Genomic DNA, 18529 nt, shown 5'->3' with positions numbered 1-18529 from the left:
GAGTCACCCAATCCACATCTACTCCTCTGACAATTACACATTATAATTTTAAATAAATACTTTGATATTAATCCATTTCAAGGTAAAAAGGGAAAAATTGCACAGTTAGCAAGAAAATTAATTTCTGCATATCTTACTGAACTGGTCATCTATTATTAACATGACTGAGACAAAAAAAAAATAGTGTATGTTCTCTGATGAATAAATATTTTTCACAGACAAGCAGGAAAAAAAGAGCTTTGCAAGGCCTCTCTACTAAGTTGTACAAAATGTCAGACAAAACTTACAGGCAGACACCTTAAATTAGCTAACTGAAAACACTCAGGATGATTTCAAAGGATGTTCAATACCTCCTTGTTCTTCCCTTAAAGTAACTTTTAACGAGGCTTCCAGTTATCTTACGTTAGCTGAATCTTAAACTACATAAGCAGGGTAAAGAAGGGCAAAGATGGTTTGCAGTAATCTTTTTATTGCTTGCTTGCTGTACATAAATAGCACTGCTACAGATCAGACCACTCACACAACTTCTGTTTCTATGAGGCACAGGTCAAGCAATTAAAACCAGAGCATTAAGAGCTGTGGCTGTGTAAATGGAAGATGTGCTGAAGAGAACATACTAAACCAGAGCAGAACATCAGGGACAGGCATATATATATATATATATTTGTGTATGTATGTCAGCATGTGCGTACGTGTGGGGACTTTGACACTTCTGTCTCCTACAGCGTCCTGTTTCAAACACGCTGTTTCTTTATTAATACTACTGACTCCAACAAATCCAACCCTCCTATTTTCTTTTTTATCTGGCTTCTTATTTTTGTAGTCACCCGTTTCTGTTAGTGCTGTCCAAATGGAGACAAAGGCATGCTGTCTTGATGATTTCCCAAGATAAGCCATCAAAAACGGTGGTAAGGATGAGAGGAGCAATGTCTGTGTATAACAAATGAGTCACAGCAGTCACCACAGCACAAATTGTGTTTTCAGTAAAATGAATATGGATATTTATGAATGATCCGTGAGACTTAATGGATGTTAAAACATTTTGGGAACAACAGTGATTTAGCTGAAAAAATCGGATTTTAGGGTAACCCCATATGAAATTGCATAATATATGATTGTGCAAAGAATCTTTTTATCCTTCATGTTCAATGGAGCCTGTGACTTGCTCTGCAATCACATGCTTTATATTGAAATAATTCTTTTCCTAGAGGATTTTAAAATTAGCAACATTGAACTCAGTTAAGTACCTTATCTCGAAACAAATGCATGAAGTTAAAAATCCCCCTTCTTTTTAATTATTCCTGCCATACTTTCACAGAGACTCCAAGAAGCCAATAACTAGGTGGAATCAGGTCACATAGGAGACAATATGTTACAATATTTATTTGTAAAAAGATGTTTAATTCAGAGGTGTGCCATTCAGTTCACTCTGGAATAGCTTGTATATAATGAAAAAAGCACATGGTCATTCAGTGATGGTATTTTGTTAATTCATAGAATAGCCCAGTTTAAATTTCACAGCATGGAAAGAAAATGATGACACCCCACATGTTTGTCAGTTCCAAAAAGCCATATTCAGAACGGTGGGTAGACATTTCTTCTATTTTTGTCTCTGCTCCTGCCAGCTGGGGCAAACACCCCTACAAAATATCTAAAATTTTCTCTGCAGTGCTGAAGGTGATGCTTCAGATTCATTTTACCTGACTCCTCGGGTGTGCCTAGCTGCTTGAGGTAGGTTCACAGAGAGCAAAAAGGCAGGTTACATTTTTCTTCCATTGAATTAGTGAAAGAGTTAAGGAGAATGTGCAAGTATTATAGCGTATGTGTTAAGGATTAAAGATCAACTATTATAAATCGATCTATAAGCCACTAGCCACTAGCTCGAGTTACACTTTGACCTTATCCTTCTATGTAACAGGAAAGAGCTTTTCTTAGCCCAGACAGGAGGGGACTGCTACGCCTGCAGGAACAGCTGGGTAGAGGACACAGAAACCGTTTGATTACATGAGAGATGGAAACGATATTTAATAAAAACAAAGAAGAACATCCAGAGTCCATAAAAGCCGAGGTGCAAGGTAAGTAAATGCAAATCTCTTCTAATACACGTGGTTATTTTGGTGTTTTCAAATTTGTAAACATTGAAACACTTGTTCACCCGAAACAGCACGGAAGAAGGAAACCGAGAAAGGGAGAAATGTCAGTGAACTTTGTTTAAAGGAATGAACTCAGATATTTGTGCCCCTGACTGGGGGATTTTTCTTCCTTGATGGGTATTTCTGTGTATTTTTCCAGAAAGTCTGTTTGAACAGGGTTCACTGAAGTCGGCAGTGAGGGACAAGACTCAGAATTTAATCTGGTGACACCCCCTCCCCCATGGCTCTGTTTAGACTTTCATTTTCTCTTCGCCATAACCCTTCGCTACCCTCTCTCTGTTCTTTCAGCCGAGCACACTCTTCCTTGCATCTTGGAGAGGGTCGCTAAAACTGGGACACTTCAGCAATAGTAATTCTAAATAGATAAGCAGCAGTAACACATGCCACTGTGTGCTGTTAAAAAGATGGTTCAGAAGGCACTCCAGTAAAAAATGCAGTGTCCTCCAGCAAGATAGCTTAAAGTGCTTTCTATGGAAGAATGCTTGATCAACTTAACATTTTTACTCCTTGTTTTACATTACAGAAGAGGGAGGCAAAGAGTTTTTTCCTACAGCTGTAGGAGATGTTTGTTGCTGAGAACCCCAATTCAATAGATGTATGCTGTGTCTTTTGTAGCATATAGTCTAAGAAATAGCAGGCATCTAATGCCAATTTTAAAGTCAGTTCCCAGGTAGGCTATATAAAAGCAGGCAATTACAACTCGCATGATGTTGCTGTTCAGTTTGATGGCTGAACTGAAAAAGATTTTGTTTCAAGTCAAAGTGCATTGTTTTAGTTCAAGGTGATTTTATGCCTTTCTAATTTTTGTCACTCGGAATAAAATTTTTCTATTGAAAACATTTGAAGTTGTTTGCAAACAAAACTATTGACCATACCTGATCTGCACTATGGAATGGTTTATTTAAACAAAGACTGAATAGTTCAGTAAATAAAATTAAGTATACAAAATATTACTTCATTGGTAATGATGAATCAGTATTTACCACTAATGAAAATTAAAGAGAACCCAGACCTCTTCAAATATTTAGCTAGCCCTGAGCTCTGCCCATGTTTTGGCTCCTTGTTACTCAATAAGTACATTGTAAATACGACCCCATATTACTGACGTCAGAAATAATTTAGCTCTTACTGTCCTAAAGACTGTGCAGCCATGTGATCACACAAGGCTTGATTGCTCTGATGCTTAATAATCTTCCAAATATTTGGAGATTTTACTGTGTTAGTTCATGTCCTCACATAGTACAGAAAAGTATCATTATTGCCGCTTTAGGTAAAAGCATGAGGCAAAAAAGATACAAGGGACACATTTTTTAAAACTACTTAGGCACTTTAGGATGCTGATCAGTACCCGCTGTTATATTTAAGTCCCACTAAGATGAATTTTGATCTGAAAACCTCAGTAGATGCCAATTTGCTCCCTGCTTTTTGTACTGGAAGTATGCCAGAAATTACACTGAATTACGCCAAGAGTTAGAGAATTTGCATCAGTTTTGTAGTGCTTTAAACAGAAGATCACTTTTTTCCCTGATTACCTATTGAAGGGAAATTATTTTGTTGGCTTGTCCTGCAACTTCTTGGGAATCTTTATTCTGATAGACAGGAATAATAACTAAACAAATTTTTTAGCCCTAGAAGCTGCAAGACGTTCAGTGAATTACAGAAATATCTGCCTTTCCTGAATGATGGGCCCCAAAACAGAAGTGATCCCACAAGACCTGAAATGCAGCAGAAGTATTATATTTTTGCTGGAGGGAAGGAAAGACTGGTTGCAGCAAAACACATGCAGTTAGCCTCAACTCAGTGTTACCAAAAGGTTTGCTGGTGCATGACCAGCAGTTCATGCTTACTGTATAGATTTCCAGTCTTAAATGACATTGGTAAGAGGGTAGGAGCACAAAAGACTACACTCACCATACTGCAGTTGTCAGTAGTTCTGGAGAAAATGCAGAATCTACAACCTTCTATTTGCAAATAACAGAAAACTAGAAAGGGAAGTGACAACGAGAGAAACACTTGCATTTGAGGCATATAAATAGACTAAATTTGTTTAGTAATTAATGCTTAGTAATCAGCCAAGCAAAAAATATGTATCTACCTTGAATATTTAGTTTCTTTCTAAATCTATTTCCTCCAAAGCAGTCTTTTCATTTGCTAGTCACAAACATTTACCCAGTGTTTGGTTTTCAAAACTCTTGCAAAATGCAATAATAATGATAAAATGCAAATCCATTGTGTCAACATTTTTTCTCTTCCTAATGTATTCCAGATCTGCAACTGTAATGAAGTTGTGTGAGAATTGTGGCACACAATATTAGTCATCTATCCTGACTGAGAATATATTTATGCAAAGCTGGCTTTTACTGTATATCCTTCCTTGCATTTGGATGGTTTATGCTTAATGTCATTTATTTGAAGAAATGGCAAATGTCCTTGCCTCCCTTACCTACAATGGTCAAAATTCAGGAATTGTTCTCTTGGAAAGTGGTCAAAGTCCCTTTAGGATCTCAGAAAGCCTTGCAACAAAACCATCACTACTTCTCCACAACCGCATCAACTTTGACAAAATTGAATATTTTAATGGGTGGGCATCTCTATCTGTTGCAAAGGTAGAATTATTAAAGACATATTTGACATGGGGTCACAAATTGGACCGTAAGGAGGATTAAATTTCTGAGCAGCTTCTTTATATAGAGATAGTGTTCACTGCAGAGATTGTGTGGAAAAGGAGTATAATATGTGATCATAAATATTCCCTCAGGAGACATATGCACAAAGAAGCAAGTGAAGGTTTTAATTTCATATCTGATATGCTTCTGCTCAGCTCTTTAACCCTAAAGACATTCTTTAATTGTTGTTATTCTCTATGTCAAATGATAGCTAATGTATTTCCCGCAGGGATTTGATGAGGAACGTTTTGTATTCAAACCTTAATAATACTTACACATTTTCAGTATAATATTTCTACCCACTCTTTGTGTTCAAAACCCCAACATTATGACTAATGTCACAAAAGCACTCCCAAAATGACACTACAATATGCTATGTAATTTAATTAAAGAACTTTTTACTGGAATTCATTTAGCCTAAAGCTTAAATTGATATACTGAAGGGCAGTACAAGTCATATATCCTATAAAATATGTTTATTTCTGATAAGCTCTAGCTTTTCCTGGCATGAATAAAAGGGTTTATACACATCACTTTAATATCTGAGTGCAAGGAAGAAAGGTCCAACTTTATTTCCTTCCTGTTTTTTAGCAAATTACATTCCAGCAATCTCTTGTTCATGTGGTAATCTCATATATTGGTATTTATGCAGAATATTACTAGTGCCACACTATTGATCACGTCATATTTTAGTTAGCCACAACTCAAATGTAATTATATGCTATTACAAATCTGGACTTAGCCCTATAGTCCATCTGCCTATATGAAGCCTATGCCCTTAGGAAAACTGTCCTGTAGCATGCCCCTTCCCTAAATGAATGAATACTGAAATGTCATTTTTGTTTGCAGGTCAGTTGCCCACTTGGTTGCAAGGGATACTTCTCCGAAATGGCCCAGGGATGCACACAATAGGGGACACTAAATATAACCACTGGTTTGATGGCTTGGCTCTGCTGCATAGCTTTACATTTAAAAATGGTAAGTTATGGCATGTCAGTTTACAAAAAGCTCAACAAGCCAAATCTCGGTGTTTTACATTGCTAATTCTCTTTTAAGTTTGATTAGCATTAAAATGTTCCAAGTGTCTGGCTATAACCCTGCAAAAAAAATAGTACACGTAGGTGTTATGTGGCTGGTGAGTCTGCCACAGCAAGCTTTTCTTTGCTAAAGGATATTTGCTTGACAGGTTCTTTCTCTGGCTTTGTCTGTGGTAATTTTCAAAAGAGCTCAGTATGAAATGATTGAAACCTGTCTGACCTTTGTCAGGTGAAGTCTACTACAGAAGTAAGTATCTCCGAAGTGACTCATACAACTGCAATATAGAAGCAAACCGAATCGTGGTGTCTGAGTTTGGAACTATGGCTTATCCAGATCCTTGCAAAAACATATTTGCCAAGTAAGCAATGCTTTTTCCAACAAGATTCTGCTATCTACCTCTCTCTCCAGCACAGATGTCTTTCTGTTTACCCTTGACGCATATATACAAACATGAAATCTGTTTTGTAAATTTACAATTACCAACTACTGACAAGGCCAGGAGGATACAGCCAGTAACATACACTCTATGGGTTAGTCTAAGGCAAATATTCTAAATCCACTTCATCAGTAATATTGTCTGTTTTATTCACTAGTGCAAGTAGATTTCATTGTAATTTTGAAAAAACAAATATTTTCCATGTGTTTCATGGAATTTTATTAAATTGATATTCTGTAAGGGGAGAAGCAGCAAGAAAGAAAGAAAAAGATGAAGAGATGGGGAAAGTATTAATTCAAAATTTATTCTGCAGAAAGATGAAAATTGTCCATGACTGAAATAAATAAATAAAAACCTGCTGTATTAAAGTCCATTTCTACGCCCCCTGCTCCCAAAAAGAAAGTGAAGAAAATTTTCAATTGTTTCTTGAGTCACAGGCAGTGCTTTGAAGTACTGCACCCAAAGACCTGAGCTAACCTTATGTTCAAAATCACAACCGCTTGGGGTCATTGCAATAGTTACTTTCATAGTGCTAGAAAGGATGACAGGCTATTTATGAGCCTGTAAAATTGCCTTTATATGGCAAATGCAAGTAGTTTATCCATCTTTTATTCCTGGCTGAACTACATCTAATGACCTCAAATTACATGCTTGGTAAGACCATAAACATGGATAGTTATTGCAAAATAACTATAACTTTGATACATTGTGAGTTGTTACTCTGACAGAAGATGCTTTTTTTCTTCTTTCTACAGTAATAGGATAACACTGGCATTTTAAGTCTATAAGGGATAGGAGCAACTTTGTCATGGTTTCAAATGAATATGATAAAATCCTACACTAGTAAGGAGAACTGTCACAGAAGCCTATATGTGAAATCAGATCTACTTTCAAATCATAATTTTGATAAGAGATAATGCTGGCAACAAAAATATACCATCAGCAAGTACATAAATCAATTTATTTTATGAGGGCACACCCTGAAAAGCCTAATAGCTTTTAGGTAGAAACTGTTAGGCCAAATTCTCATGAGGTATGCACAGGAGAGCATGTAATTAGCCCATCTTGATAAAGCAGTGGCTATCTCACAGCTGTCGGCAGGACTGGACCTGAATGTCCATTTGTGCATGGAAAAACCGTTTCATACATACATGTCCTTAATCCTCCCCCAGGCTAAGGGTGTTGCAGAACTTCATCTCCTCTGCCTTTCACGCTGTCCACTGAGGCAGTGGAAAAGCTGCCAGAAGAGGACACAGCAGGGGAGAGACAGACCCAGCTCCATTACCCTGCTACTGTGCACAGCCCGCACTGCACAGGGTGACTTCTGCTTCGTATGGGGTAAAAGCAAGTACAGATGCAGCTTATCTAATGAACCTATATGAAACTTTCCTCTCTGCAGGGCATTCTCATACTTGTCTCACACCATTCCCGAGTTCACAGACAACTGCCTGATCAACATTATGAAATCTGGGGATGATTATTATGCTACCAGTGAGACTAACTTCATCAGAAAAATTAATCCACAGACTCTGGAGACTCTAGAGAAGGTATTAAATGGCTGTGTGTCATTCTGGTTCCTTCTAACAAATACAGTTTCAGGCTGATTTATAAGAATCAGTACATGAAGTTGGAAAGATACATTTCTCCTTCTACTGTTTCCTTACTAGCACAGAATACTTTTTTAAATCATGGTAAAGTGAAATAGTGAAGATACCAGTTCATTTGAGAACTCAGGAGTTCAAAAATAAATCACAGGCAGTTTAGGGAAAAGCTGGGCTTTGGGCAATTTCATAATTGTACGCAATTGCAGACAAAATACCACATATTGTGCTTATGATGTGATTATTTTGGATGATTCCCATTATTATGTATCTGTAGTTATCAAGTGATTTACATAATTAATAATTCAGTAGGTCATTTATATATGACGACTTTTCAACACCTCATGCAAGATATTATTAAAAGCAAATCTTGACATATTGAAATATGCATTGAGTTTTCCTATCATGCATTAAAGTTTAAGTACAATTCCCAAGCTCTAAATTGAATAGAAATCTTTTTTACTCCAGAAACTGCTAGTCTCATAGTGCTATTAAATAAACTGCTTTCAGGAAGAAATGGGCATCTGTGGAGTAGCTTCTTTAGCCAATCCTCCTGTTGTCTTATGTGGCTCCAAGGAAGAGCTGAATGTAATTCAGATTTTGTACCTTGTTTTAGCCTTGAATTAGGAAATCATTTGAGTACTTGCATAAGTCATTTGACTGAAGTGTTGAAATTTCAAGGCATTTGGGTGGCATCAGTGGAAGGCTACCAGTGTTGAAAGGCTGGTGGATTGTGGGTGTTAGCTATGATTAATTTAAATGTCCCTATGCATCTCTAAAATCTCCTATTTTATCATTTTCCAGGTTGACTACAACAAATATATAGCTGTAAATGTGGCAACTTCTCATCCACACTACGACAGTGCTGGAAATATTCTCAACATGGGTACTTCAATTGTTGACAAAGGGAAAACTAAATACCTTTTATTTAAGATTCCTTCCTCTGTGCCAGGTAAGATCTGTCTTTTGTCAGTATTTTTTAGAAACATGTTAGCAGATTCTTTTCTTCTGAGGTCAAAGGGAGACAATACAGCTCTTCCAGAAACATACAATGCTTATTTTTTTTAATTTTAATGTAGTGTGAACTTAGTGTTAACTGCTTAGCCTGTCTGAATATATGTTATTACAAAGGTTCATCTTGAATACTATATAAACAGGATGTTTCAGTCTGAAGATCATTGCTTTTAGAGTTTGCTTTTAGAAGAATTCTACTTTGATTATCACTAGATACTCACTACAGTGAACTAATTCTTCTACAGGAATTTCCATACCTTGTGTTGTGATGTGTAGAGGGAGTGTGAACAGAAGAAAAAAAAATGTCTGTCAGGCAGTGTTCTACACTTTGAAGTAGTAAAATTCAATTTTCTTGATAAATGGATACTTAAAACACTTAAACAGTAATTATAGGGAAGCATAAAACCAAATAGTACCTAATATGAAGTTATTTCCTCTCTAACCTGGCCTACATTAGGGCTTGCTGAAATATCATCCTTTGTTCACAGAGCAAATCACTTGCTGTTTTTCCTTCAAGACAATGCATGGTTTAAAACCAGTTGCTAATGTGATGTCTGTCCTCATGTGTGAACAACCAAGAGACTTTCCATAGTTGAAAGACGCTTGTTATTCCTAGCTGGGGCTCAAACAAAGTCATTATAGATCAAACTAGAACATCTCTGTAGAAATAAGTTCAAAACCATGGGGGCATTTGAAACCCCATGTAAAGCTGCTGATTTAATTGAACAGCTTTCTCCTTCAGGAACTTCTGAAAATGTTTATCGGTGGAGTCAAATACTGAGACAAGAGGTCTCTGTCTGAATGGATCTGGCATTGTGGTCCTGTGCTGCTTCACTCAAATGCAACCTTCTATGTTAATTCTGCAGAAGGAAACAAGCCATTTTCTAAACAGGGAAATGCAAATAAAACTGAGAGGAACCTATACTTATCTACTCCTTATGTGGGAAAAATCTAAGCACAAGATTGAATTGGAATTTATTGTAAATGTAATCTTATTTTTTATCATTTATGTTCAGAAACAGAAAAGAAGAAATCTTGTTTTAAACACATGGAAGTGGTATGCTCCATCCCTTCTCGCTCGCTGCTCCAACCAAGCTACTACCATAGCTTTGGAATCACAGAAAACTATATTGTGTTCATAGAGCAGCCACTCAAACTGGATATTGTCAAAATGGCAACTGCTTACATACGAGGAGTGAACTGGGCTTCCTGCCTTGCCTTCCATAAGGATGATAAGGTATTTTTTCTAATGCTGAGCAATGGAGTCAGCCAGGCCAGAAATCTCTTCCACATTGTTCTGTCTTTCATCTGGTTCATTAATTTAAGTGATAACCTTTTTTTTTTCTTCAACAACTGATTTTCATGTTTCACATTTTTTTATTAGAAGTCACATTTTTTAATATTTTCTCCCATCTCCAAAGTTTCACAAATAGATACTGATGCTGAAATGCTCAAGAAAGAGGATAGTTGGGCATTCTTAGAAATAATGTGTGCCAGGAGAGAAAATTAAAAATGCACTATCATCCCCAACACAGAATTGCTCTTGCTCCAAAAAGAACACTGTATAGTGTGGGTGAAGTCTGCTCTAGATCCATTGCATCACGTATGAGAGCCAGATTGGTGGAGAAACCTGAATTCATTGTGGCAACTGAGGAGGGAAAAAAAGTGTGTTCTGAGGATCTTATTTCCACATTTTGTGTCCATGAACAAGTGGAGCATGCCAGGGTCAAGTGGACCAGCAAAGAATAGTACAAACTCTGAACTAAGACAAAGTTATTTAAATTAAAAATGGGCCAGGGGATTTTCCAGGTTTACTGGAAAACTTCTATCCTCAGCCTAGTCCAAACAGTAATTTGCAACAGTGAAATGAGTTTAGAGCACTTGTACACTCATTTTACTCCTGAATTTTTTTGGTCTTTAGGTTGGAAGTTCTTGCTTCCTAGCAGCAAATCTGGAATTCTTAATATGCTTCAGTAGAGACAGACAGTGCTTTAGAATGTAGATGGCCACCTGTTGAAAAACATTTTCCTAAATAACTGTTGATCATTCAGTAATGGTTTTAAATAATGTTTGCTGCCTTTCAGACGTGGTTTCACTTTGTAGACAGAAAGACTAAAAAAGATGTATCCACCAAGTTTTACACGGATGCTCTGGTGCTTTATCACCATGTAAATGCTTATGAAGAGGATGGCCACATTATTTTTGATATTATTGCCTACACAGACAATAGCTTATATGACATGTTTTACTTAAAAAAACTGAGTAAAGACTTTGAAGAGAACAACAAGCTTACCTCCATACCAACCTGCAAGCGATTTGTCGTTCCTCTGCAGTATGACAAGGTAGGAAGAAAATGATTTTTTAACTTGTTCTTTGATCAATAATTTAAAATTTATCAACTAGAAAAATGGGTGAATTATTAGTTGCCAGCCCTTTTGTGCAAAATTCTGATTCTTTAAAAATAACATATTCACAAAGTGTGCAGGAGTTTTCTTTTGTTTATATACTGTGAGAAATGGCAAGGAGCAGTTGGACATACAGTTATGTGGATCTAGGTCCTGATGCCTTTCTTTATGGAGAAAAAGGCTTTTGAGCATATATAATTTCCTTACCTGTGCAACTACTTGTAACATGCTATCAAATATAAGCAGATATATCAACCTGACTGTTGGTTAGAAAGGCATGCATAAGGTTTTGCACAATCTGTTTCTTCCACTTTACTGGAAGCTTATATACAATATATTCACATTCTCCACTGTTGCAATAGTTTTATTAAAATTAGAAGATTTAATTTAAGTTTGAGTTTACCAGAAAGAAGAATGATCTTATCTTTCAGTTTAATTTAAAACATAATTTTACATCACTGCTTGCAGGGAAGATTTTATACTGCCCAGCAACTTGGGCAAGTTTCTGCTTGATACATTTAGAATGGATAATACTTTTTCCATCTACATCTTAGAATCTTGCTTTATTTCATGTCTCAAAAACAGTCATGTAGCAATAGCAAAGGATGTGCTGGATCACGCCAACTATCCTACCTACCCTGCAATCTTAAAAATTCAGCAATAGCGTTAAAAACAAGAATGGATCACACTTATTTTTGTATTTGATTAAAAGCAGATGCAAAAAAACTAACCTTTGGTGACTTTTAGTGGGAATTTCCTACCTAATTTTTTAAAACCCATTTTCATTAATTAAATTTGCAATCTACATAATCTATTTATTGTGTTTCTGGAACATAACCATGTGTTTCTAAATGCTCAGCGTAATCCAAAATGGTTACACGATGATATATTAAGATTTTTAATGAAAAGGTCAGTATCTAATGTTACAGAATAAATGCCATTATGAAGGAACTTATTGCAGCTGTAATACTTGTTTAACCCCCTAGTTGTCTATATTAATATCAAACCTGATGAAAGGTCTAAATTAGAAGCATATTCATAGAAACACATTACATTTTCAGCATATGTCTCTTTCAGGATGCAGAAGTAGGTTCTAATTTAGTCACACTTCCAACTTCCGCAACTGCTGTAAAAGAGAAAGATGGCAGCATCTATTGCCAACCTGAAATATTATGTGAAGGTGAGGCATATCCATTACACAAATACTTTCTCTTACACACTTACACATAGGTGCATTCTAATAATGCTTAACAGCTCATTTTAATAAAGTCTAACAGTTATTTTAGGATACCAAGTCTGATCTTACAGTGACTAATATGGCTCGCAAATCTACCTGTTATAAGGAGTAAAATTGGTCTGTTATAAGCAGTAACTTTAGTTATGTATTTTATGAAGTATACCTTTGAAAGTGGATTTTTAAACTTGAGTGTGTATGTGTATGTGTGTTAACAGGAATATGGAAAAAGTGTGTATTTACTTAAAGTGAAAGTCATTTCTTTGAATGGCAGTGTCTGATTATATCTCAAATGTTCACTTCTGATTGATGTATTTATGAAAAAAAAATCCAATATAATGAATCCCTAAGAACGAAAAATTGTCATTCTTGAACCAACAACCCTTAATTGTGCTCTGTTAATATACATCTTTGGCTTTTTAAAAGTTCAGACATACAAAATATATGCAACACCTGTTTAAAATCCTGTCAAAATTTTTCATAGAGTAACATTTCCTGAAAATTGGCACATGTAAATGTACATTTGAAATATATTTCTTCTTTTGTTCCTAAGTCTTGACCTTTGTTATACCTAGGGATAGAACTGCCTCACATCAACTATGGATATAATGGCAAAAAATACACGTACGTCTATGCAACGGAAGTCCAGTGGAGTCCAGTTCCTACAAAGGTATCATTAACATGTACGAAGTCAGGAAATGTATTTATGTAACACAAACCAAATTTAAGCGGTTATTAGTAAACCATGGTTTATTAGTCTGGCCCAAAATATAGCCTCATCTGCATTCATACATGCAAGTGTGTGGTTCTGAGGCCAGGACTGAAACTGTTAAACCTTGGTTTTCCAGACAGCAAAACCTTTTTTCAACCTCAAGTTAAAGCTTCTAAGCAACAACACTGCAGTTGTGTACTATGTTTGTAAACTTCAACACCTGAAAGCAGGGAGATGAAAAGCTGGACATCGTTAGCTTACTTGTATGATTAAAACAGCCTCCCTGGGCCAAACTGTGGGAACAATAAAGAGCAAACAAACACTTTCTTACGGGTATGACTTGAGATTGCATTCAACAGCGAATTGGTTTCTGTCAAAACCTTTCCCATTGGTGAGTCATTCACATGCGGAGAAATATGGAACGCCTAAATTCTCCTATGGGTAAGCTCATGTAGTACTGTTCCCCTTATGAAGTATTAATAAACTCAGACTTCCTCATCCAGCTTTTTATTTCCACCAAGTCTTCTGAACACTGTAGTTACTGAGGCCCTCATTTTTCTGCTAAATTAGGTTGAACTTCGGTAATGTACCAAAAGCTCCAAAGACAGTAAGGGAAAGGAAGAACAGTACTAGGCAGACAAACATCTGTAATAAATATTTTTTCCCCTTAAGAATACTAACAAAAACAAACAAACAAACAAATAAACAAAAAAGAAGTTGTAGCAATATCATTTTTTTCAGAAAGCTTTACCTTTTGCCTGAGAACTAGTTGAGCATTAGAGGATAGTAAATGCATTCTTTGTGTACACATGATGCCAGCCTTTCAGGAGACAGCCTAGAAAACAAATAGATTAAGATGCAAAGTACTACTAGCTGAAGGTAAGAGTATTGTACAGTCAACTCACTCTTTATAATTACTGTTCTGAGAGCAAATTGAGATCGCTGTGGGTTCTTCTATATAATTACCACAAATGATTACAAAATAAAGCTGGATTTCTGCATGATGCAAGAAAATTTATTGCAGCACATCTGACAGTAGCTCACGCAAATATGCAAGTTTGTGATTTCCAGTGCAGATAATCCCTGCTTGTCAAATATAAATAGCAATATAGAAGATGTTAGATTTTTTTTCACATCAGTTAGTCTTTAATGAATGTAGTCACAGCAACAACCACGTATGATCCTTCTGTAAAGTTTGTAAGCAAAACTGCTGTCACCTTGGATAGAAGATTCTTCCTCCAGTGCCTGAATATTTCATTTTTGTGTGAAGTTATTTTTCTGACTAAACATCAAAAGAGAAAAGAAGAAAACTGTATCTGGATGGGTAGAGAAAAGCCCTTAATAGAACTGAGGTGAAAATGTCACGTGTCCCCGCTGGAAGCTGGTTTGGTCAGGCACTTGACCCATTAATGAGATAAAATCTGCACGCTGTTCCTTCAGTTAGTACCAGTATCTGTGTGGCATTCTTGCCCATTGGTTTAACGTTTACATCACTACTAATAGCCTTTGTTCTGGCATATATACCCTAGTTAACAATAGAAGGCCTTGATAAATATTGAGGTCACAACAAAAGGAAAATAATTCACAGGATTAGAAATTGGAAGTTTTAAATCCTGTTTCCTGCTTTACAATAGAACTGCAGTAATTTCGGGAAAGTCATTTACATGTTCAGTGCCATGCACTCTTCGTCTGTATAGTGAGAGTAATATTTACCCATGATGCAGAGTAAATAGATCTTATGAAGTATTTGTGTTTGTAAAACACTTAAAGCCCCTATGCAATTGTAATCTAATGAAATGGTATCTGTGTCTCTTTTGACACTGCTGAAGTAAAATAGTCTTTATAAAATTAAAAGATCATTTTATGCTTATGTAGCCACTAAACACAACTCCAAAGTTTAGCATTTTCCAAGTATTTCCTTTCTGTGATGCCACATCCCTCATTGCTCCTCAACTCTTAGCATTGCTTCCCCATGCCCGCAGTCTGTTCACGATGTACCTTTGGAATAAACCATTGTCTGGGTCACTGACATTTTTCTTTTCTGTCCACAATGATTCAGATTGCAAAACTGAATGTCCAAACAAAGGAAATGCTGCACTGGAGAGCTGACCACTGCTGGCCATCTGAGCCCATTTTTGTTCCCAGCCCTGATGCAAGAGAAGAGGATGATGGTAAAATTGTAACAACATTCTGAAAGTTGGATTTACACAAGTTTTGTATTAAATCTTAAAAGTTTCATTGCTGTCAGTCATGACAAGAAAGCTAGGCTGATGCTTCCACAGACAGATTAAAATTGGTACCACCCATTTTGCTCCTGCAGATAAAAGAAAATGAAAAACAAACAATAGAGCAAAATCAGCTTGCATGAAGTCCCAATCTGCCCATAAACAATGAAATTAATGCTTAGGACTGTCCAGAGAGCCAACTGGAACTGGATTTATCATTAGGAGAAGCTGAGCAGTGGGAAGTCATTGTTACAAGATGAGAACATGGAGTGGCACTGCAAGTATCCCTGTAATCTCGATCCAGTTGTGTTCTGAGGCAATTTCGTGCAAAGGCAAATGATAAATAGCTGAAAGGATGTGTCCCAAGTTTCACTGCTCAGCTGCCCAACAAGATTGTCAAGGACATAATTCAGTGTTTGTTTGTTTTCATCCTAATGAACTGCAGGCAAACTAGGAAAAAGTACAGAAGAGAACCATTCATTAGTCCTTTAACTCTCACAGTCAGACTTCTTCATGTTGTAAGCACCTTCAGTTTGTGTTCTCAGATTCTTAGGAAACAACACTAATTTCCTGATAGTGTTATCTTTTCTGCTTGGTGTAATTAGTATGTGCTTCTAATTCTCCATTTGTATGTCACAGGTGTTGTTTTGACCTGTGTTGTGACATCTGATCCAAAGGAGGCACCCTTCCTACTCATCTTGGATGCTAAAACATTCAAAGAACTGGGCCGAGCCAGAGTAAACGTGGAAATGCATCTGGACCTGCATGGAATGTTTATACCAGAGAAAGCTTTGAAGACTGAGACTGAGTAAAATGCTATTTATCCTATTACACAGACTGAGACAACCCTCTACTGAATGTGGAGTAATACCCCTTTTGTCATTCAGGAGCAACTATATTATGGCAAGAAATGACTATATACATTATCTTAAATAACTATATATAATCCCTTTTAAGAGATAGCAATGACTTTTATTACAAATAATGATATGCACAACTGGCATATAACTATTCCAAAAGAAGAATGATCAGTCTTTAAAAACTGCTACTGTTGTGGGGGAAGGAATGGGAGACAAAGGTAGTTTTATTTAAGTGGAATACAGCTTTCTGAGCAAATGAAGTACAGTATTTTTAATGTGATATAGGGAATAAATAACGTATGTCTACAGCTCATGAAATTTTCATGGATTGTTTCAAGACTGTAGCTCATGATGAAAGTTGTCTTCTGCTAGAAAACCTCACATTAAACTATCTGCTATGATACTATTATATTAATTCATAGCAATGCATTTTCTTGGTGCTTGATTTCTTAAACTCCACTGTAACCAAAGTTAAGGTGCTACATTCAGGTGCTACAACTTCCTAATTTAGAACCTAAAAAAAAAAACCTGCTTTGCTAATAATTCCTTTTTATGATGACGAAACCAAGTAACTTGAATATTTTATGTAGCATTCATTTATACTTCAGTGTTATTCAATCTTAATGTTATAAGCAGTTTGTTTTCAAATCCTGTTTCCTTGAGAATATCTGACGTGACATTTCATGTAATTAGATGACTACATTGTCTAAAAGATAAACAGAAATGTAATGTTTATTAATATTGCTAATAATCTGTTAATAATAGTATGTGTATGGATAAGAGCAGTGTATTTCTAGCAGAACTCAGACATACACATTCACTAATTTGTTTAGGTAAAAGTGTATTTACTGATTAAAAGTGTATCTTTACTGATGGAGAAAACTAGGTATACCTCCACCTGTTTTAGGTGTGCATCTGGTCTGTACATGTCACCAAACTACTTGGGTATCTCTTTTGTGTACCTATTCTCAGTGTCCCTGCTACTCACTGTGTTTGACAGGTAGGAAGCAGAATGAAATCATTGTTGTTTTCTGTCTCCCCATCACATGAGCACCTGGGCTTTGGTGACTTGTTCATGATTACGTAAGATATTTACAGCAGAGCAGCAATTGAACTAACATCACCTGCAGTTCTTGCTTGCTCTGTACCAACTCCCTTTGCCTATGTCTTTACAGTACCTATAGAATATACAGCCTAATCTTAATGTGAAAAACATCACTGTGGTCAGATGTAGAGTGTACGTAAGCACTTTGGGCTATTCAAAGGTTTACAAATTCCAGAAAATGCAAATAAACACCTCAGTGAGATGTGTCTGCAAAAATAGTCACCTTCAGTGTTTACTAGGCATATTGCCCCTACTATTTAAGAAATTTTATAATCTAAATAAGAAATTGAATTCCATTTTTGTAAATAACATAGAAGCAGTATTGAAATGGCAGACTGACTTTGGATGTTGGGAAAATACCAGTTAAGGGTGATGCTCTTTCTTTTATTCTGTATATGTTCATATTTCACAAGTCTCCACAAATATTTCTGGAATTAAAAGGTGGCCATAAATAAAAAGTCTAACCATTATTAGACATCTCCTTTGCCTGTCTCCAGAATTTCATCTGAGAATTCATAGAGTTAAGCTTTCAGATGATCATGAGTTCTCCTGAATACAGGAGTTACTTGATTTCTAGGGAGCTAATTCATACTAGCAGAGAAGATATGATAGGGGATATTTATCATAAAACCAAATCAGATGGGTTATCTATAGTGTAAGAAAGCACATGTTTTATTTATATTCATGTAGAAGTACAGTAGAAAATAAACTGTACAAATTTGTCTTGGATGTGATTTTTTAAACAGTGTGCCATACTCACCTGGTCTACATTGCACAGGATTTGTCAGGTTTGTAGTCAACCTGAAGACAAAATGAATGATGTAAATTTGGATTTGCCGGTCTCAGTGTTTGATCCAGATCCTCCTACGTATGGATCCAGGCGATATGGATCAGACCATATAGCTAATCACAAATTTCTTTGAGACTGTTTTTAGGAGTTGGAATAGTAATGAAACATTTAGCATGAGTACAGTAATATACAGTATCATTTCTGGGCTGACACTAGCAAGGGGGAATGCATACGTGCTTTGCCAAGCGGCTGCAAGGCTCGTGGTTTTTTTGTTGTGGTAATGTGGCACA

General features: G+C 36.3%; 1 protein-coding gene across 1 annotated transcript; it reads left to right on the top strand.

Moving 5' to 3' along the window:
• Positions 1–1691: 1691 nt before the first annotated feature.
• On the top strand, positions 1692–17919 carry BCO1 (beta-carotene oxygenase 1). Its single transcript, XM_027466769.3, has 12 exons — positions 1692–1731; positions 1919–2075; positions 5669–5797; positions 6086–6215; positions 7693–7840; positions 8699–8846; positions 9925–10145; positions 10993–11250; positions 12391–12493; positions 13123–13217; positions 15319–15430; positions 16124–17919. Exons 2-12 carry the CDS (start codon positions 2012–2014, stop codon positions 16294–16296), a joined length of 1581 nt encoding a protein of 526 aa, XP_027322570.2. The 5' UTR covers positions 1692–1731; positions 1919–2011; the 3' UTR covers positions 16297–17919.
• Positions 17920–18529: the final 610 nt, after the last annotated feature.

This window comes from Anas platyrhynchos, chromosome 12 (assembly GCF_047663525.1).
Source record: "Anas platyrhynchos isolate ZD024472 breed Pekin duck chromosome 12, IASCAAS_PekinDuck_T2T, whole genome shotgun sequence".
In the NCBI taxonomy this organism is placed as follows: Eukaryota; Metazoa; Chordata; class Aves; order Anseriformes; family Anatidae; genus Anas; species Anas platyrhynchos.
The sequence above is the reverse complement of the archived record's forward strand: the minus strand, read 5'-3'. Positions and strand labels throughout refer to the sequence as shown.